The following is a 22,731-nucleotide window of genomic DNA, read 5'->3' on the forward strand; positions in this document are numbered from 1 at the left end:
TAGTATATAGTGCTTAGAAATAGTTATTCTAGATAGATTTGCAGAGATTAGTCTTATCTTTGAAAACTGCCTTCTTAAGATTTAGAAGAAAAGGTTTATCCCAAGTTTATCAGGATTAAAATTAATCTCTAGATTTTAGGAAGTAATCTTGAATTGTGATAGAGTTTATTCTTTAATTCTAGGTAATAATTCCAATTTGATAAGGTAATTCAATTCTAAATAGAATTAGTTTGTCATCCAATTTATGAAATACTCCTTACTTGGATTAAGCCAAATCCAAGTAGAATATCAAGGTCAAGAGTAGCTTGGTTAATTGAGTCAAGGCTAAGTGTGACTTAAGTAAGATGTACACGTGTTAACTAAGCTGAATCTTGAGTATCGTTAGTTAGAGTAATTCTTATTAAAGATAAGATGTAAAAGAGACATTTAAGATGGTTCAGTTATGAAGACGAAAACAAATAGAGTTTTTAATGAGAAGAGTAGATATTGACCAAGTAATTAGTTAAAGAGGTAGAGAAAAAAAAAAAAAACAATTGGTGAGGGAATATTTAGGTTTGATACTAACTATATGAGTCTTACAAAAGAGAATATAGATAAACTAAATGAAAAACTAAACTTTATGTATTCAAGTCAGTGTAATAAAATAAATGCTTGATATTTTGTATAAGATAGATGATGAACCTTTTGACACCCTTTTCACCTTCCTAGTTTTCCTTCTCCATAACTCTTTTAAGTACAATTGCTTTTTCAATTTCTAATTTTCCTCTCCATAACTCTAAGCACAATTCCTTTTCTATTTTCTAATTTTCCTCCATATGTTATGAACATCACACGTATGTTAATGTCTTTTTCATGTTCAATATGTCAAATGTGTGTTTTTAATTATCAATATTCAATAATAATGATGATAAAACACATTTAAGAGCTAAAATTCCATAGAATTTTGATAAAAATTAAAATTTAAAATAAATTTAAAAAGTGGTGAAAGGTTGATATTTTTAATTAATTCACCCATAAATAAGAGCGAAATGGGTGGCCATCTAAACAAAGGAAAGAGGGGGATTTAGGGGACGGCAAATCTGTCCAATTCAGGGCTTGTTGATCTTGTCCATAGTTTCCCTCTTCTGCACAATATAGATACACACGTATATATAACATAGTCGGAAGACGACAGAGAAGCAGCAGTTGCAGCTTCAGCCGGAGGGGATGTCTCCGACCATCCTCTACTAGGATTTCTACAGTACCCCATTGATCCGATCGCTCTCTCCTTTCGATACTTAAGGATTTCTTCTCTTGTTTATAAATATATATATATATATATATATAGAAGTAACGTATGGGGAACATATTTGTGAAGAAACCGAAAGTCACTGAGGTCGACAGAGCAATCCTCTCCCTCAAGACCCAGAGGCGTAAGCTTGCCGATTATCAGCGTCAGGTACCAAAATTTCCCCAAATTTCGAATTATTGTTATCTTGTTTCTGGGTTTAATGTGAATTGAAGATCCCAAATAGTTACGGTGTTCAAACGTAGCTGGATTGAATACTTAATATCATGATTTCCGCGGTCATAAGTTTTGCTGTGGCAAAGGATAATTTCGATCATAGTTGGCCTTTGACAATTATAATTTTGCAGATACAAGATATGGGTTTTAGTCCAAGTTGCTTGTTTGTCAATGGTTGGAATAAATGCAATACAGGGAGAGGAGAGGCGGCGTGTTGGCTTAGAGTGCTTTTCGTTTGGTTGTTATGTGATCTATGTGGAGGCACATTTATGGTGTATTCTTAGATATCAGTTGCAGATAACAAGGATTTGTTGTGGCGTACAAAATCTTAGGATCAAATCTAAATAGCTAGTTGAGGTTGATACACCTTGCAACCTGAATTGAACCAGGACTTTCTTTAGATTCAATTGCACGCTTGGTGCTCCAATGATAGGAGTTTAAGTTGTAACCCAAAATTAAGTAAGGCACGAATGGAGCAGTGGTGTGACTTCAGGCTGTTGCCTGAGAATGGTTGTTATTTACTTGGATTTTGAAGGTAGCTAAACATGCCTACAAGGTTCCTAAAAAGGCTGGGAAAGTGAAAGAGAAGAGGCTCACTTTGAACAAGATTACATATGGAGTTCAAGTACTTAATTTTATTATCTCATTTTTGCGATCCCCTCAATATTATAAGGCTTGAAAAGTTATAAATAGACTTTACTTTCTTTTTTCTTTATTATTTATTTATTTATTTTTGTTTTGTTGGGGTGGGAGGGAGGGGGGGAGGAAATTGCTTTAAATGTCTTATGATGGATTAAGACACAACTTATGTTACTCGAGGAGATAGTGATTTGGATATTGTGAGGCTTGTCATATTCACTGAATCACTTATATGAATGATAGGGTCAATATTTCTAGTGTCATACCCAATTTGTGTTGGCAATAGGTATATAGAATTTTGATTTGATGTTGTCCTATAATGCTAAGGAATTAATTGAAGGAAACATAAGAGTTTTCTTTGTAATAGACAGTCTCACCCCTTCTCTTATTATTTAGTTTTTTTTAAAGGAAGTAATGTTAATTAGTGTAGCTTATAAAGAAATTTTGGTGTCATCCTATATAGAAGTTTATCCTATCATTCAATGGCCTCATCCTATTTTTGGGTGGATGATGATGCAAGGCAACTCATTGTAATCTTTATTGAGACATGGCCTATTTATTTAGTTGGTGTTGTATATGGAAGGGTATGGAGAATCTGTTAACCATCTTCCCATTCATTGCGAGATGGAAAAATCCCCTTTATCCTTGCTATGATGCTCGTTTTGTGATTTGTGGATGTCCATTGGAAAGTCAACAACCTTAACCAATTATAAGGGGAGAAAGTTTGGGAATAATCAAATTAGGGTGCAGTTTAAGTTCCTTTGGTTCGTATGTGGTTAATTATTTAGGAAAAATGCAGAAAAGATCTTTTAAAGGGGTAGAGGGTTGTGGGAGAGTTGATAATTAGCAACTAGATCTGGTCTTATGGAACACTAAGTGGTCACTAAATCGTTGGAGGTATGGGGAAGGGAGGTAGGCAATCTAGAAAGAGAGAGATTTGGGAAGAGTTTTTTAACCCAACCCAAGAGAATGTTGTCCAGTGTTTTGAAAAGTGCCAAGGACAAAAGGCCTACGGAGCCTAAGCACAAAGCAAAGTGTACGCTTAAGCAAAGTGAAGCGCATATAAATAAAATAGAGCATGACCTTTTATAACCACCAAAAGTAGTGTTGAGGAAGAAATCACGGTGGAAAGAGGATAAATCCGAAATAAGAGGAAGAAGATCAAGTTGAATAAAAGAAGATAAAGCTACAGCTGTTCCTAAGAATTAGGAGAAGATAAAGCTAAGAATTAGGAGCAAAATTAGGAGAAAATTTCTCTTCTTATTTGATGTTGTATTTGTAATTTAAATTCCTAGATTTTAGAGATAGCTTTCTGTATTTAAAAGGCAGCATGTAACATAGTTATACGTGTGAAATTGTAAGGATCATTCACCCTTTTTTTTACTTAGAGTGTGTTTTTCCTAAAGCCTCTAAGTTTGTTCATGGTTTCAGAACCACCGGTCTTGTAAACTGCATACCTATTTTTCTCCACACAAATAGCTTCAAAATGGAAAGTTCCTCGCCAACCAGTGAAGTGTGGAAGCATCTAATATTTTACAATAATAGAGTTGTTGCTGTTATGGTTTGTTTTTGATTGTGTTGTAGTTTGTTGATTAATTGTAAGTTGGATTGCTGTTTGTAATAGCTAAGTTTGGGTGTGAGGAAGTGCCTCTTTTGTTGTGCAATGAGCTGCATATATAAGCAGCTCACAATCTCTCTTTTGTAAGTTAAGTTTCATTCTATCATTTCAGTAAATTTTGTGTGCGAGATTTATTCTCCCTCATGTTTTTGTTCTTCTTCTTCTTGTGCCCTAGGGCTTCCATTACATGGTATCAAAGCATCCTAATGGCCTCCAATCATGCTCTCAGTTGCTCCTCTCCTCCTCGATCCTCCTCATCCTTGTCTTCCGCTTCTCAGTTTGATTTCTCAGCGGTGGCAAAGGCTTTCAGCTTTATTCCTATAAAACTCGATTCCAGCAATTACATATTCTAGAAGGCTCAGATCCTCGCCATAATCCGAGCCTTTGATCTTGTTCTATTTCTTAGTAAAACGTCTCCTCCAACGAAGTGTATGTCCGATCCAGAAGGAGGAGAAGCCGCGGTCAATCCTAAATATTTGAGCTGGATCCAGTCTGATCAACTCTTGTTAGGATGGCTCTTCTCCACCATTGACAAATAGGTGTTAGCGCAAGTGATTTACCGTGAATTATCTGCCGAGGTATGGCTCTCTTTGGAGAATTTATATTCACGTCAAACTATAACCAAATCTTTTCAATTGAAGCAGCAACTAAGGTTAATTAAGAAGGATGCACTTTTTGTAAATGACTACATCCTAAGGATTAAGACAATAGGCCATGCTCTTGCAGCCATAGGAGAGCCATTAAATGATAAAGTCCTGTTTCTTTCTATATTAAACGGTCTAGATCAGGACTATGAAACAATTGTGAGCCTAATAATGTATCAGATGGATGAAATTGATTTGGAGAAGGTTCAATACTTGCTATTGATGCATGAGCAAAGGCTGTCAGTTAACAATTCACCACAATCTTCAATAAGTTTTGATTTTGTGTCTTCTTCTATGCATGTGAATGTGGTGTCTTTTTCTACACAAAATAGTGGTGGTTTTGGTAATAATAGAGGAGGTTATTCTCTAAGAGGGGGTGGTTATATGAATAGAGGAGGCAGAGGCCGAGGTAGAGCATCTAATAGAAGGATTTATTGTCAATTGTGTGGGAAGCTAGGGCGTTTTGTAGACAAGTGCTATCATCGTTTTGATAGAAATTTTTAGCAAGTGCCTAGCCAAGGGTTTGACAGACCTAATGGTGGGAATAATGGTGGAAATCAGTTAGATTCTAGAGCTTATATGGCCTCCTTTAGTGATTCTAATGGAGCTTACATGAATGAGACAGGTTTTATACAAGGTTCTCACTATGGCAGTTTTCCCAAACCCTTATCTTCCGATAATTTTGCTGCTTAGTCTTCTCTTTCAGATCCATCTTGGTTTGTCGATTCTGGGGCAACCAATCACATTACTTCAACAACAACAACAACAACATATCCAGCCTTTATCCCACTATGTGGGGTCGGCTACATGAATTCTAGACTTCCATGTATTTCTATCTTTTGTCATATCTTCATTGAGATCCATACACTTCATATCAAACTTTAATGTCTCCCTCAAAGTCTTCTTAGGTCTGCCTCTACCTCTTTTTTTGATTAATTGTTCCATTTCATCAACTCTCCTCACAGGAACGTCTCTTGGTCTCCTTCTCACATGACCAAACTATCTTAGTCTAGTCTCTCTCATCTTCTCCTCTATTGGCACTACTCTTATCTTATTACGAATAATTTCATTTCTAATTTTATCTTTTCTTGTATGACCGCACATCCATCTTAACATCCTCATCTCTGCTACACTCGTCTTTTGCTCATGTTGGTATTTGACTGCCCAACATTCTGAGCCGTACAACAAAACTGGTCTTATAGCTGTTCTATAGAATTTTCCTTTCAATTTTAATGGGATTTTATCATCACATAACACCTCCGATGCATTTCTCCATTTTAGCCAACCTGCCTTAATTCTATGTGTGACATCCTCGTGAATTTCTCCATCTTTTTGAATCACTGATCCCAAATATCGAAAATAGTCTTTTCTTTGTAAGATTTGGTCTTCCAATTTTATTATAACATCCTCCACTCTTGCATTCTTACTAAATTTACATTCCATATATTCTGTTTTCTTTCTGCTTAATTTAAATCCCTTAGATTCTAAATTGTTTCTCCATAACTCAAGCTTAGTGTTCACTCCTTCTTTTGTTTCATCCACCAACACTATGTCGTCTGCAAATAGCATACACCATGGCACATTTGTCTGAATATCTTTAGTGAGTTCATCCATTACTAAAGCAAATAAGTATGGACTTAGTGCAGAACCTTAATGCAATCCTATTGTAATTTTAAACGGTTCAGTATCCCCTCCGCATGTTCTGACCCTTGTCTCTGCACCATGATACATGTCCTTAAGGGCTTGTATATAGGCTATTCGGACTCCTTTCTTCTCTAAAACCCTCCATAATACTTCTCTAGGGACCCTATCATAGGCCTTTTCTAGATCTATAAACACCATATGTAGGTCCTTCTGATGATCTCGATACCTTTCCATTAGGCGCCTCAGTAGGTATATAGCTTCCATTATTGACCTACCGAGTATGAAACCAAACTGATTTTCTGAGACCTCTATTTCTTTTCTGAGTCTCTGCTCTATTACTCTCTCCCAGAGTTTCATGGTATGGTTCATTAACTTAATTCCTCTGTAATTTTCACAGTTTTGAACATCTCCTTTGTTCTTATATATAGGGACCAAAGTACTCTTCCTCCACTCATCTAGCATCTTTTTTGATTTAAGAATCGCGTTAAATAATTTCGTTAGCCAGGAGATACCCTCTTCTCCCATGCATTTCCATGCTTCTATTGGTATATTATCCGGTCCCACCGCCTTATGATTTTTCATCTTTTTTAATGCTTGCCTTATTTCATTTGGACTTATGCGTCGATAAAATGTATAACTCACGTTCCCTTCGGAGTTACTAAGATGTCCCAACCTAACTCTTGTGTCGCCATCATCATTGAATAATTTTGTGAAATACTCATTCCATCTCTCCTTAATCGCTCCCTCATTCACTAATACATTTTGATTTTTATCTTTTATGCATTTCACTTGATTTAAATCCCTTGTTTTTCTTTCTCTTGCTTTAGCTAATTTATATATATCCCTTTCTCCATCTTTTGTATCAAGTCGTTTATATAGATTCTCGTATGCTTTTGACCTTGCTTCACTAACAGCTTTTTTTGCTACCTTTTTTGATTCTTTATAATTTTTTTGATTTTCTTCATTGTTGCACTGATATACAGCCTTATAGCAATTTCTCTTATTTTTAATTTTCAATTGCACTTCTTCATTCCACCACCAAGACTCCTTAAGGTTAGGGGCTCTACCATTTGTCTCTCCAAGCACTACTTTTGCTGTGTTTCTCAGGGCATTTGCCATTTCTCTCCATATTTGGTTTGTCTGTCCTTCTCCATTCCATTCTCTTCTACCCCTTAATTTTTCTTTGAAGATTAGTTGTTTCTTCCCTTTTAAATCCCACCACCTGATTCTTGGATTTTGTTTTATGTGATTTTTTCTCTTCCAATTTCTTACTTGGACGTCAAGTACTAGAAGTCTATGTTGAGTAGTCAAACACTCTCCTGGTATCACCTTACAATCCCTACAACATACCCGGTCCTCTTGTCTCATGAGGAAGTAATCTATTTGGGTGCTTGATGTGATATTTTTATATGTGATTAAGTGTTCGTCCCGTTTTTTGAACCTAGTATTAGTTATTATGAACCCATATGTCATTGCAAAATCTAGAATAGACTTACCCTCATTATTAATTTCCCCGAATCCATACCCTCCATGTACCTCTCTATAGCCGTTTCCATCTCTACCCACGTGACCATTTAAGTCACCTCCTATAATCACTTTCTCTCCTCTTGGTATCATTTGTATGAGTCCCTCTAGGTCCTCCCAGAATTTTGCTTTTATCTCCTCACCTAACCTCGCCTGTGGTGCATATGTACTAAAGATATTCATAGTCATTCTTCCTAGAATAACTTTCACCATAATAATCTTATCCCCTATTCTCTTTACATCCACTATCTCATCTACTAAGCTTTTATCCATAATGATCCCCACTCAATTTTTTGCTCGATCATTTCCTGTGTACCATATTTTATATCCATTTTCTGACAAATGTTTTGCTTTTTTCCCTACCCATCTCGTCTCTTGAAGGCACATAATATTAATCTTTCTCCTAATCATCACATCTACCACTTCCATAGCTTTGCCTGTTAATGTTCCTATGTTCCATGACCCAATCCTTAATCTATGATTTTGTTTTTGGCTTTGACTTTGAATTTGATTTTGTTTTTGATTTTGATTTTGTTTTTGGTTTTGGTTTTGATTTTGATTTTGATTTTGATTTTGATTTTGATGTTGGACTAACTTTTTTACCCACATCCGTCCAAGCAAATGCAGGAACCCTTGCTCATTTGTCACTACATCCGGGCGCCGATGTAGCGGCCTTAGCTCACTTGACACTACACGCGGGTAGTGTAGCGCGTCGCTATGAAGGGTTACGCTCACGCCCAAACGTTTTTTCATAATTTGTCTAGAGTTCATGTTTTGGATCCGACTAAGTTTTACGTTGGCTGTTGGCTACCTAACACAACCCTCTTCTTTTATCCGGGCTTGGGACCAACAGTGGATAACATCCCCAGGCAAAGTTAATCACATTACTTCAAACCATTTTTTTTTGTTGTTTCCTAAAAGTAGGGTATTTTAAGATTTTAATTTACTGAAAACTTTCTAAAACTAGTTTACTAAATGTGCTGGTTTCAGTTCCAGGAAATAGTCTTTGAAACAATAACAAGTGGGTGCTGTGATTTTTCTATTTACAGATTTTGCTTATCCATCAATATTTATTTATTTATTTATTTATTTGTAATTTTGGTGTTTCAGCTATCTGCATGGTTACTACATGCTTGAGCTTCAATGTATGTCTCTTATGCAAATTGGCTTCATCCTATCTACTTGATCTTGGTGTCATAGCCCTTCCGTTGAAGGCTATGATACCTTATCATTTGGCAATGTGGAACAGGAATGGAGTTCCCAGTATGGCATATGTTCTTATTGTAGCATGAGTGAGGTGCACTTACAAAGTTTCTACTGAAATATATGGAAATTTTAAGCAATTTTTTTTTCATTTTTTTCAACAATTACACATCTTATAAAGTAACGGAATGTAGTGTATTTTGCCTTCATATTGATTATGTAAAAAGTAATTTATCTAAAGAGCAACAATTTCTTGTACTTCATATCTAAATTAACTTGGCACAATAAAATCTAGTTTCCCTATCATTACATTTCATTATATTTGATATTCTCTCTTTAAGGATAATTATAGAAAACTATTTTGAGTCACTATTATCAACATTGTGAATTGGAAGTTGCCATTTTGCAGAACAAGATTACAGTTTGTAAATGGCTAGAGTTATATTAGAGTTTCTGGTAAAACTGGCTCAAGCTCTTGTGTGGATTGTTTATTACCCTAGGTAGTGTTTGTTAACCAAGATATAGACCGGAAAAAGTGGGATATGGAAAGCGTTCCAGACAAAAGTGTTTTCCATTATATTTGTTAAATTTATCTGGAAAGAAGTATGTGATTTCTTATCTTGGACTTTTCAGATAAATTTATCTCTTCACCCTCTTCGGATAAGTTATCTTGGACCTTACAGATAAGTTATCTTACTCATTTTAATAAATGCTACCCTAGTAGAGTTTGTTCATTAATTCTATTTATATGCAAAATTGTACTTGCCGTAGTCATCCTTAACTTAATTGGCTCAAAGAGTAGAATTTAGTGGTAAATATGCTGTTCTAACTACATAAAAAAAGAAAAAGAAAAATGGCTGTACCACTTGTTTCATTTGTGGCTAGCTGAAAGTATGGACTAGCAGTAATGTAGCATCTACTAGTTCTAGGCTTTTCAGCAGTGAAGGATGTACTGAAGTTGAAAGGGACACTCTAGAGGACCAAAACCTTATGAGAGATAGCAACTCTGGAACACTATGCTGAATGTTCCTTGTTTTGAGTAGTCATTCTGAGAGATGGTGTACTTGTATTTGAGATGTTTCCATGTTCTGTAATTTGGTATATTACTTGTATCCGTCATCTACTTCTTTCAGCTGGATGCTGTCATTGAAGCTGAAAAGCAAGCTGCCAGGGACTTGCTTCGAGAAAAAAAGAAAGACAGAGCCTTGCTAGCTTTGAAGAAGAAGAAGGTGCAAGAGGAATTATTGAAACAAGTGGATGCCTGGCTCATTAATGTTGAGCAGCAAGTGAGCAATTGATTTTATGATTAATGGCATTACTTATTTCGTAGCAGTTCAATATCTATTTTTCCACTTAATGATTGCTCTTTACTCGATTTTATATGGTTGACATATTTGCATAGCACATATACTTTATTACACAGTTTGATTTAGTTGGCAGATATTGAACTGGCGAGCAAACAAAACGCTGTATTTGAGAGTCTGAAAACAGGTAATAATGCAATGAAAGCAATACAAAGAGAGATCAACTTGGCGGATGTTCAGAAACTGATGGATGATACTGCTGAAGCAAAAGCTTATCAAGATGTGAGTGACTTCTCTTTATGTTTCTCCACTATATTTCATTATATGCCATATATAGTAATTTTGCTCCCTTTCTGCTTTTGTTTCATACTTCTAATGTTTTTGATCCACCAAAAAGTGGATTAAACCTTACCAAGTTTATTTTTCTCTGAAACTGCTGATGTCCCAGCTTTCTTTTATGCAAGGGGTGCATAGTTAATAGTTCTGTCTTTCATGTTTTAATTCTTTTGAAGATCTCTTTCTTCATTTTTCCTAGTGAAAATTTTCCCAAGATTGTTTTTTTCCTCTTTTTGGTTGTGGGTTATCATTTACTACAATGTTCATTTATTTTGAATTAGTTTTGGGAGCTCTAAACGTCGAACGACTCTTGCATTTGGTGAACCTTTGTTTTGTCCCTCTGATTTTTCTCTCGTTTTCTTTTTTCTTTTTTTTTTACCGTCTTGGTAGTTTTATTATTATTATTATTATTATTATTATTATTATTATTTGTTTTTAGGAGGGAGGGGGACGGAGGGGAGTAGACTATTATGAGACAAGAATGACTTATCAGTCCCTGCTCAAGGCATAGGCCACTAAGGCCTATGCCTATGGCCCCTAAAAAGGAAGGGGGGGGGGGGGGGGGTTGAATTTTAATTATGTAATTTTTGTTTTGTTTTGTTTTGTTTTTGGAGATGCAAAATCATTAATTCTATTTTATAATAGTTTTTATTTGAATTTATGCTCTGTTTATTTTGTTGTTCCATTTGGACGAGGAGGCCCCCTAACTCCCTAAGTGTATAGATCATTTTACCAATGTTAGGTAATAAATAAAGATGTGTCATTTAGATGAGAAGGTCGTCCAACTTATTAAATTCGCAAATTATTTTCCAATATTAAGCAATGAATAGTGAGAGATCATTTAAACGAGAAGATCCCCCAAGTCCCCAAGTTCACAAATTATTTTAGTGAAGTGTAAACCAACAATGCAATAGGAAAAAAAGGGGGGGGGGGGGGGGGGGGGGGGGAAGAAGTGTCATTTTTTTGGGACAATTTTGATAAAACAATTTTTTGGATGGCAAAAATTTTGTGTGGGGAATCCGCATTGATTTGGGCATTAAAGAAAAAAAAGTAAAAGTAAATTGGTGACTTTTTAATCTATAGGATCTGGCTGTGGACTCTCCACATTTTTTACTTATTCAACTTTTACGTGTTCAGATCTTTTCCTCTTATTTGTATTGTCAATTGAAAAAGTTTCGCATTCTAAACTGAATACAAAAATTTAATTAGTGATTTTGTATCTCAAAAAGCAAACAAAGTAAATTTTAAATAATTTTTAATATTTATTTATATTATTAAAGGGCCACCAAAGTAACTCTTGCCTAGGACCACAAATATTCTTAAGCCGGCCTTGTGGCTTATGCTATAAAGATTGTAAGGTTATATTGAGAGAATGCTTGATCAATCAACATAGACTTATGATAATTGACATCCATATTAAAAGATGGAAGAGAAGAAAATGATACAGAATGAAGCCCAAGAATCAAATGGTGGGATTTAAAAGGTAAAAACAAACTATTTTGGAGGAAAAAGTATGTGGTAGAAGAGATTGGACTGTATAAGAGGCAAACCTAATGTGGATTGAAATGGCTACTGCTATTCAAAATACAACAAAAATGGTTCTAGGATAGTCAAAGGGAAAAGTCCCGCATTGAGTTGTTTTAGTGGAATGTACAAGAGAAAATCAAAACTAAGGAGTGCTTGTTACAAGACCTTAATTAAATGTTGTAATAAGGAAAACCTAAAGAAGTTTGATAAGGATTATTTATCTATTTATCTTGTTTAATTTATTTTGTTTTGAAATTTATCTTGTTTTAATTTAGATGATAGAGTTATATTTCATTTTATTTAGAATTTTATTTGATTAGATAGAGTTTCATTTGATGTAAAAGTTAGAGTCCTATTGTGGTTAGGTTATTCTCTTTTAGATATAGGTTATTTTTCAATTGCCTATAAATATGGACTATCATGCTCGGGTTGTGGAGAGAAGGTGACCATTTTTCCTTTCAACTCCCATTTTGTTGAGGAGTATATACACTAGAAGACTTTTGAATGATCCTTTCCCTTTGGAAATAGGTTGACAGAGTGTGATTAAAGTAATCTTTGGCATTGTCTAAACAAAACTGTTTAATTTGGACACCAAATTGGGTTTTGATCGTGGAAAGAAAGGTGAGCAATATAGTACTGACTTCACTTTTGGATTTGAGCAAAAACACCCAAGTCACTCAAGTACAATCATCAATAAATATCACAAACCAGTGAGCTCCAGAAAGACTAGGAATTGGAGCAAGACCCCATATGTCACTATGAATCAATTCAAAGGGAACTGAACTTCTTTTATTGATAAGAGGAAAGACTGAATGCTTGTGTTTAGCGAACTCAGAGATTTCACACACAAAATACTTATTTTCTAGTCCTTTGAACAAGAAAGGAAAGATAATTGCAAGAGTTGTAAAGGAGGGATGACCTAGCCTATAATGGTGGAGCCAAATCAGGTCTTCAGCAGTGGATTGATGGTGTTCAGAGAGGAGAGTGAGTGGATGTTTTTCCTTGCTGATGTCTAGTGTCTCAAGCACATCAAGATAGTACAATCCATCCCTTTCCTCAGCACATCCAATCATCATTCTCAAGCCTTGATCCTGAAATAAACAATGTGTTGGAAAAAATATAACTTTGCAATTTAGGTCTCAAGAAATCTTGATAGATACCAAGTTTGTGGACAGTTTAGGAACATGAAGGACATTTTTAAGGGTGAGATTTGGGCTGAGTCTTATATCTCCTATTCCAGCTACAATGGTCGGAGAGCCATCTGCTGTGGCCATTTTCCTATTACTAGGATAAGGAGTATAAGTGTTGAAATTATAAGAGGCATGGGTCATATGATCTGTGGCTACTGAGTCAGTAATCCATGAATGTCTAAACAATTTTTTTGAGGCAAATAAACAGTGAGAGGTGGGAGATATACCTGAATGTACCAATGAACAGGTACCTGATGGTTTCTCAAGGGCTGCCAAAAAATTCCTCAACTTCTCAACCTCCTCTTTATTGAGATCTGTTGAGTCTAGGCCTTTCTCTACTCCTTGCTGTGTAGTCACCTCCTATACTTGCCCTTTATAAGGCTTATTCTGTCCTCCTTTGGTTCCCCACTCTTTGCTGGGTGGTTTTCCATTCAGTTTCCAGCATTTCTCCCAGGTATGCCTCGGTTTGTTACAATAGGTAGTCTTCCCCACTTGCTGTTTTGGATTCAGCCTTCCAGTTTTCTCTTGGTCCTCGGGTTGCAGTTTTTGTCAGCATGGCCGATGTCTCCATTGATTTCGTCTCCAACATCACTCCTCTTCTACTTTTTTCTGCCAAGATAATTGAAACTACTTTATTGAGATTGGGTAAGATCATCTGTACCTAAGATCTGGATTCTTACAGGATCAAAATTTGCATTCAGTCCTGCCAAAATATCATATGTGCGATCCTTTTCAATGAATGCCTTTAGCAATGCAACATCCTTAATGTCCTCCATCTTTATCACCCAATATTGATCCATTTCCTAGTATGGCCCCTTTAGCAGGTTTACATACTCGGTGACAGTCTTTTCTCCTTACTTTGTTGACATAGTTTTGATCCGCAACTCATAGACCTGGGCTGCGTCCTTAACTTTGGAATAAATTTCTCAGATTGACTCCCAGATCTCCCTTGTAGTTGGTAGGAACATACTTGTGTCACTTAACGTTGGTGACATAGAACCCCAGAGCCAAGCCATAATCATTGAATCTTGCTCATCCCATGAAACAAAACTGGGATTTCCTTCCTTAGGACCAGTTCTGTTGATATGGTTAAGTTTGCCTTTGCCCTTTAAAATGGTTTTGGTCAGCTGTGACAATTTTAGATAGTTCTTCCCAGTGAGTCGGCATGCAGCACTGATACCAGTTCCTTAGAACCAGTTCCGATACCATGTTAAGAATTAGGGAGAAGGCTTAATAAATTTTATTCATTCTGTCCAGAATTGTATATATACAGAAATTTAGCTAATCTATCATAGGAAACTCTCAGTTTAGGAATTTCCTCTAATGGAGACATTCTCTAATTGATTTACAGAACCTACCAAATCTGTACACCTAACCTTTTAATTATGCATTAGGAAATAATTCAAAAAAGGATAGCTTGATTGACAGCCCTTAAAATCTGCCATCACTCTTTATGATCTTTGACACACTCATTTCTCTCTTTTTTCTTGTGTTCTTCTTCTCCTTTTTCTCAAGCTGCTTCTTCTTCCTTCTACTCTACTTTCTGCAAGTCTTCATTGTTGCCAGCCTCAAAGTGTAGTTTGGCTAAAAAAGATGCAAAAAAGGCAATTGGTGAAGCAAAGTCAAAAGCTTATGAAAATTTATACCAACAATTTGATACAAAAGTTGAAAACACACACACACACACACACACACACACACACACATATATATATATATATTAGCTAAAGTAAGAGAAGGGAAAACAAGGGACTTGAGGCAAATGAAATGCATAAAATAGAAAGACCAAAAAGTACTAGTAAATGAGGGGGCAATCAAAAAGAGATGGAAGTAGTATTGCTCAATGTTATTCAATGAATGTGGAGAAACAAGTGTTATATAAGTACAATCTTAGTAACCATAAAAAGGATAAGAATTGCATGTTCTATGTACGTATATATCCAAATGAAATAAACCAAGCATTGGAAAAGATGAAAAATAGTAAAGCAATTGGACCAAATACTATACCAATAGAAGCATGGAAATGCATGGAAGAGGAGGGTATATATTGGTTATTGAAATTATTTAATGTGATCTTAAATTAAATAGGATACTAGATGAGTGGAGGATGAACATTTAGTACCTATGTACTAGAATAAAGATGTTCAAAATTGTGGAAATTATAGATAAATCCTACTAATGAGCCACGCTATGAAACTTTGGGAGAGAGTGGTTGAACAAAGATTAAGAAGATAAACTAAGGTGTTTGAAAATCAATTTGATTTCATCCCTACTAGGTCAACAATTGAAGACATATATTTGTTGAGACACCTAATGGAAATGTATAGAGATAAACATAAGGGTTTACATATGGTTGGGAATGTAAATGGGTCCCCAATTAGCCCATTACAATCACTAAACTTTGATTTTTGCTAAGGTTCGGTTCCTCTTTTGATTTTTTTTTTTTTTCAAATTCTATTAACAAAAGCTGATGTGGCATGCATTAATATAAACCTCCAAAATTACTTGATTGTGGGGTTTGGGTTAATTTTAGCATAAGTGATTTTTGTATTTTTATTAGTGTATGCCAGTTTTCATTAACAAAATTTGACAAAAAATCAAAAAAATGGATTGAATTTTAATAGAAATCAAAGTTAGCGACCATGGTGACAAAAATTAAAGTACAATGGCTAGTTTGTGAATTACAAAGTATAAAGTTCAAGGACTAGCAGCATAATTTGCCCTTGTAAGAAAAGATTAGGTTAGATATTTTGGATCAATTATCTAAAAAGATGCAAACATTTTGAAGATCTTACCCATAGAGGGGCCAATCATTAGTAGCAACCAAAGAGATAAACAGGCGAATAAAAGCAAGTTTAGCCACTGGAGAAAACGTATTAGAGTAATCAACACCATAGGTCTAAGCATAACCCTTTTGCAACCAAATGTCTTTAAGCCAAGCCACAAAACCATCAGGATTAACCTTGACAACAAAGACCCATTTGCATCTAATAGTTGTCTTCCTAGAAGGTAAAGGAACTAGCCCCCAAGCAAACTGACATTAAACGTGGAGCAAGCGGCTATTTGTGGGACTGATGGTGTGGAAGTAGGGTCAAGAAGATACAGGCCCCCAGACTCGTACCCTCTACCAATAATCTTCTTTGTCATAAGATCCTGAAAGACACAATGGGTAGGAAAGAATGAGACACAATAGTTAAGGACACAAGTAAATTTGCTAATAGAGAGTAAATTAAAAGAGAATCAGGGAGGCGCATGAAGCTTCCAACAAGTGCTTTTAATGTGACCAACTTCTCCACAATGATAACATGTAGGTTTGCTGTTCGTTTTTGAACCACGGCCCCCACTCCCATTAGTATCACCATTATGCTTTCCTCCACGACCACTCTTTCCACCATGATGTCCATTTCCAGTCCAGTTACTACGACTTACAAGGGCTGAATTGGTACCTGGAGGAAGACGAGAAATTTCAGCTCATAGAACCCTAGCAAAGACATCACAGAGAGATCCAAGCTCTGAGTTGGACAAAATTTGTGTGCGGGCAGCATCAAATTCAACTGGTAAGCCTACCAAAAAGCTCGTAACAGCCATTTGTTCTTGCTGGGATTGTTGCATTTTGACATCAGTACTAAAGGGAAGAAGGGAATTCAACTCTTCATACACCCGTTTAAAATCCATAAAATATTTTGTAAGAGTCAAATACCAGCATGAGCAAAAGACGAGTGTAACGGAGATGAGGATGTTAAGATGGATGTGCGGACATACAAGAAAGGATAAAATTAGAAATGAAGTTATTCGTAATAAGGTAGGAGTAGTGCCAATCGAGGAGAAAATGAAAGAGACTAGACTAAGATGGTTTGGTCATGTGAGAAGGAGACTAAGAGACGCTCCTGTGAGGAGAGTTGATGAAATGGAACAATTAGTCATAGAAAGAGGTAGAGGTAGACCCAAGAAGACTTTGGGAGAGACATTAAAATTTGATATGAAATATATGGATCTAAATGAGGATATGACAAAAGACAGAAATACATGGAAGTCTAGAATTCATGTAGCCGACCCCACATAGTGGGATAAAGGCTGGATATGTTGTTGTTGTTGTAGTCCTATCCTGTTTTTCTGGGCAATAAAACTCCTTACATACATCATAGATGCATGAAACATTACCTTTACTGAAGTATAGAAAGGCTAGGTAATCCATAAGCTCCTTAACAAATTCACCATGGTTGGCTAGTCCAATTACCTCGATGTCGATAGAGTTTCGTATCTGCAGAAATATCTTGGCATCCTCACGCAGCCAGACCTTCTTTGCAGCAGCATTCGATGGAGGGTCATCAGTGAGATGGTCATCTTTTTCAATGCTACGAAGATATACCCGGACAGTTTTGCTCCAGTCCGAATAGTTCCTACCATTAAGTTTGTGCTCCGCTATTTTTGTTGTCATAGGAATGACATCAGAAATGACAGTGTTGACCTCCTTAGCGTCCACTTGTACAGTAGCAGTCATGGTGTTTGGTTCTTGGGCATCCGTTAAGATCTCTACCCAACAACAGCTAAGAACTTCAATGCAGTGTCGGATTCAACAGGATCCGGTCACAAACAGCAACGGTGGTGTCGGCAGAAAATCTGCAACGCAGCAGCAGCAAGGAGAGTGGTGTCCGGTGAGAAGCAGCAACAAATAGCTTGCTTCCGGTGCCGAGAGCAACTTCAGGAAGATCACCGGTGAACCTGTTGGCTGTTGGTGGCAGAGCCGGGTGGCGGCTGCAGCAGCGATTGAGGGTTTCAGCCCGTCAATCTCACTCAACTAGGCCGGACAACCAAGCAGTGAAGTGACGACAAGACACAGACAGTGAGGGCAACGGCGAGGCGACCGGATCTAGGTTAAGACACGCACAACAAGGCTGCTTCAACTCGCAACCAGATCTGGGCACAACAGGAACCAGATCTAGGGCTCTGAATCCATGTAACAATATAGACGAAAATACTTTTCAATCTGTTCATATTGCTGCACATTACACCCATTTATACAGTCTAGGTCCTAGGATTATACAACAGGATATTCTACTTTCCATATTTGCATGCTTGACTGTTTTCCATATTTTCCATTTTTACATAGATTTAATTCTATTACAACTGTGTCCTATGTTTGGACACATATCCTCATATCCTAAAATTCATGAAATTGACAAGTCCGGTCTCTAGGTGTATCTGACACCCGAACTAGAGTCCCTGTAACATAGCTTGTTGGATATTTCTTTCCATTTTGCAGACACACACGCACACAAAAAAAAAAAAAAAAAGACAACAAAAAAACAAAGAAAGACAGATTTCTATGTACTGATGCTTTTACATTAGGGTAGTATAATGTCACCTCTTTCATTTCTTGCTAGCATGATTTTACCAAGTAAAATATCATGTTAGTTCTCATTTATCCTCTCTTGGATAAATTCCATATGTTTGGCTCTTTTTGTCTGTATTGTTGAACAGGTTCTATACTCTTAACTTCCCCTCTCATATGCACCTGATTTTATTGTTTTGAAGGAAATTAATGCAATTTTGGGTGAGAAACTATCTGCTGAAGATGAAGATGAAATTCTAGTAGAGTTTGAGAACCTGGAAAGTCAGGTAAGTGTTTTTTGCAATTCAAACAATTGCTTCAATCTCCAGCACTTTCACTTTGTTAACAATTTTTCTGCTTGAAATCATTTGCATTTGTCAAGATAATGTCTTTTCAATTCAATGTAATTCTTTCGAGTCATGATATAAATATCTGATCACAATTGTGGAACATGAGGCTTTCTAGAATTCATGTAGCCGACCCCACATAGTGGGATAAAGGCTGGATATGTTGTTGTTTAATTAATGAATACCTTTACAGCATTCTTCATTTTCTACTGAATTTAGTTGTGACCTCTCAGAATGCACATGGAACAATTGGAATGCATATCTGAGTATCTGTGTTCTATCAATACTGTCACTTGAACAGACAGGTGACAGTAGTCTAATAAATATATGACTGATCCTTTGTTTTTAAGTATAAATATATGACTAATCATCAGGACTTTAAACGTATCCCACATGCCTGAGAAGAATACGTTGTAGTTAATTATGTGGTTTATGGAGTGCACATTTGGCTTTATAATCACAATCTTATAGATGGTGCTAACATCAATGGAGAACTTGATTTAAATGTTTAGATGATTTTTTCTTTGGCTCTTTGCCTTTCTAAGATAATTTAGAGAAAAAAAGCAAAAACTGTTATGGATCACTTCATCTGGAAATAAATTTGTTAATGAAACTTGTTGCTTTACTTGTTCTCTTTCTGTTCAGAAGAGTTAGGTTATTGCTTATCATCACTATGAGGAAGAACAACAAAATGAAAGAGAGAAGAAGAGAAAAAATAGAATAATGTGAAGAAGAGAAGAAAACAGGTAGAGAGAAGAAGAAGCCAGGAGGAAGAATTCCTACACTTAAAGTTGGTTATGAACATAAAAATTACTATCAAACTTAGAATCCATATTAAACTAGGAAACAGAAGCACATCGTTCTAATCCTAGTCAATGTGGGAGTATTACTTCTAAATTATGTGCTTTTTCCTTGATTCCTATCACTCTACTGAAAATGGCCATTGTAGGTAGTCTGGAATCATAAAATATACAGTTAGATGTTATAGATTTGCATTGTGACCAAATAAGTTGCTACAGGTTTGGTTATCTTCCAGAGTGATGCCTCCCTTGAGCTCCTTTAGAAGTCTTCTTCCTGGCTTGAGCATTTGTTCTTTTTCTTCCCTGCTGTACTCTTAGTTTAGAACCACTTCAAACTTACATTTAAGGACAATAATTTGACAAACAAGACTCTGTGAATCATCATGATGGTTCAAAATGTGTGGATGCTGGGTGGCTAGTTACTCTTTGGTTTACATTTAGTACTGTCATAATACCTAACGCGCGCCCCCACCCCATTTTCTTCTTCCTAAAAAAAAAATTGGCATAATTGGGAAACCCGGAATCTGACTGCAACATTATTGAGTATCATACCAGCCTTGTCTATGGTTACAAACATCTCTTTTTGTTGAGCATCATTCATACTGAAATAAGCAGAAGGAAACTATATCTTGACAAAGTGACCTACTCGCTTTCACCACCACATACTATTTAAATAGGTAACCTTATGGTTTCTTCTACCTCTCCTGGAGCTGCTGCATCTGTTAACTATACCAGTTAATATTGGAAAGTGTTTTGTTGCCTTTTTTTGATGAGATTAGTAATCTAGATGTTAGAATCTGTGTTTAACAGATAATTCATTTAATTGGACCAATAACCTATCCATCATGGGTTTATCTCATGTTTTGGTTCAAGCCATGTACATCTTTTCTTGCTCCAATTTCCAAGATTTCGTGTTTGTATGAGCAGCTGCCCGTTATTTGTAGTGTTCTCATCTAATTGAAGCCCTCTAATTTCACAATGTCAGATCACTCTTCAAGATATGCCAACAGTTCCTACTGTGGTGCCACCACACGAAGAGCATGACGAGAGGTTGGACCTTCCTGATGTACCAAAAGAGCTCGTGCCCAGAGGTAGCTGTTGGTCTCTACTCATTCAGTTTCTGACTTCTCTTATATCTTTTTGCTGCTGTTGTATTTCTAATATCATTTCTACCTGTTCCTCAACTTTACAGCCGTGGAGGAACCTTTGCCTGCATAATTTGAAGAAAACATCTTTGTGCTGCATTACATTGGATGCGTACAAGAAATCACCATTTCGGGTTGATGCTTCCATACCTCGGCATTAAAAGCTTTATTTGACAGATTTCAAACTTCTGGGTGGCTATTTCGGGTTGTCCTTTTTCTTCTTCTTCCCTTTTACTTCAGTGTTATTTCATTTTCTGGATTGACTTGATCTTGAGTAGCTATGGGAAGGTGTGTAGATGTTGGTTTTTCTCCTTCTATTCAGAAACACTGGTATCTTGTACAAAGTCTCATAGTTACGTTGCTGGTAGAGAGAAAAGCACCCCAGTTTCCAGCTTTTCTAATGCATCACTGGTTGTATCTTTTTCTTTTCTTCTTTGGGGTTGAAATGTTGTGTGACAGTGGTATTGTTTATGAATGGAATATATAGATAGAATCCCGTAAGGTTAGCGCGACGAGAGAAGTAATGACATTGTCAATGAGATCCTTATGATACGATATAGAAGTAAAAATGGAACATGATATCTCTATCCTGTTATTATATTTCTTAGTATTGCAGTGAGATACGAAGCTGAGAGGGCCAATGCGTTAGAAGATTTCTTGTGAAGATTAGTGGGGTTCATTTAAGGCTAATTGTTATATAGAAGTAAAACAACTTGCCAAAGAGAAAAAATAGGACAATTCAATTTTATTATCCTTAGGTAAAGGATGGGTCTTTGAAATTTGTTAGAAATGAACTTAGATGAATAAGCGCGCTCGCGCTCTCTCTCTCTCTCTCTCTCTCTCTCTTGAAATTTGTTAGAAATGAACTTAGATGAATAAGCGCTCTCTCTCTCACACACATTTGAGTCATCTAAATGTTGATGGTACCTCTTTAACTTGGACAGTTGGTTGTAATCACTGATGCATAGAAACGGGTTGGAGATGTTATTTTGACATTTTCAAAACATTTTCTATTTCAGAAACTTTAAGAACGTTCAAAAATGTTTTCGTACTATTTTTGTAATTTTTAGAAATGTTTGACTTGTTTTGTAATAAGCTCAAAATATTAGGAACACGTTTTCAATTTAGAAATGCATTTATGGTGATGAATGCTGGTTAGAGAAAGAAGAAATTGTGTCTTTAATTAGCATATTAGTCTCATTTCTCATGCCCTAACCCTAGTTCCTCCCGACTCTTTGATCGTCTCTTTATCGTCATTTCCCCTATCTACTAATTCGACTTTCTGATTGTCCTTTTAGGTAGCGTTTGTTAAAATGAGTAAGATAAGAAAGTATTAAGATAAGTCCGGAATGATTTTCGAACCAAGATATAAAATGATCAAGATAAAGTTGGGAAGTATTTTAAGATTTTTATCAAACTGTTTGTTAAATTCTTTGGAATGCATTAAAAAACACAGATGTTATTTTTTTCTTATATATAGGGACCAAGACATGCTTATTTTGAGGGGAATGAGAAATATGCATATCTTGAAAAATTAAGATAAGAGGTCATTAATGATTTTTCTAATAATGATCAGATAAGCTTAACAAACATGTTGAAAATGATAGAAGTTCAGAATGTATTCTTATATTAATTTTTTCACCTCATATCTTAATTAACAAATGTCTTTTTAGTATTGGTCCATTTACCAAGCAATTGCTCAATGCTTGGTGTTTAGTGCCACTTTTGATTCACGACTTCAATTACTCAATTACTCGGTGTTCAATTCTTACAATGCCGTGTTTCCAACTCGGTTGCTCGGTTCCCCATTGCTGCTAATTGCTCAATTGCTCGATGTCACATTAGTGAAATGAATCGAGGTTTTCGTGCTTGATGCTGTTATTTTTGTCTAACATGAATTGATTCACAACTCTGTGTTCTATCTCGCTGTCGATTGCTCTATCTTACTGTCGATTTCTCGATTCTGATTCAATG

General features: G+C 36.0%; 1 protein-coding gene across 1 annotated transcript; it reads left to right on the forward strand.

The window, feature by feature from the left end:
- The first annotated feature begins 1,036 nt into the window (after nt 1-1,036).
- On the forward strand, nt 1,037-21,186 carry LOC127799547 (vacuolar protein sorting-associated protein 20 homolog 2-like). Its single transcript, XM_052333676.1, has 6 exons — nt 1,037-1,438; nt 9,910-10,062; nt 10,210-10,362; nt 18,669-18,752; nt 20,598-20,703; nt 20,805-21,186. Exons 1-6 carry the CDS (start codon nt 1,337-1,339, stop codon nt 20,828-20,830), a joined length of 624 nt encoding a protein of 207 aa, XP_052189636.1. The 5' UTR covers nt 1,037-1,336; the 3' UTR covers nt 20,831-21,186.
- The last annotated feature ends 1,545 nt before the right edge of the window (nt 21,187-22,731 follow it).

The sequence above is a fragment of the Diospyros lotus genome, chromosome 4, assembly GCF_014633365.1.
Source record: "Diospyros lotus cultivar Yz01 chromosome 4, ASM1463336v1, whole genome shotgun sequence".
Taxonomy (NCBI): domain Eukaryota; kingdom Viridiplantae; phylum Streptophyta; class Magnoliopsida; order Ericales; family Ebenaceae; genus Diospyros; species Diospyros lotus.

Excerpts from the sequence above, each read along its gene's own strand:
- LOC127799547 (XM_052333676.1), top strand. The coding sequence starts at position 1,337 with ATGGGGAACATATTTGTGAAGAAACCGAAAGTCACTGAGGTCGACAGA. Across the intron at positions 10,063-10,209 it reads TCATTAATGTTGAGCAGCAA|TTGGCAGATATTGAACTGGC; the intron begins GTGAGCAATTGA and ends AGTTTGATTTAG. Across the intron at positions 20,704-20,804 it reads AAAAGAGCTCGTGCCCAGAG|CCGTGGAGGAACCTTTGCCT; the intron begins GTAGCTGTTGGT and ends TCAACTTTACAG.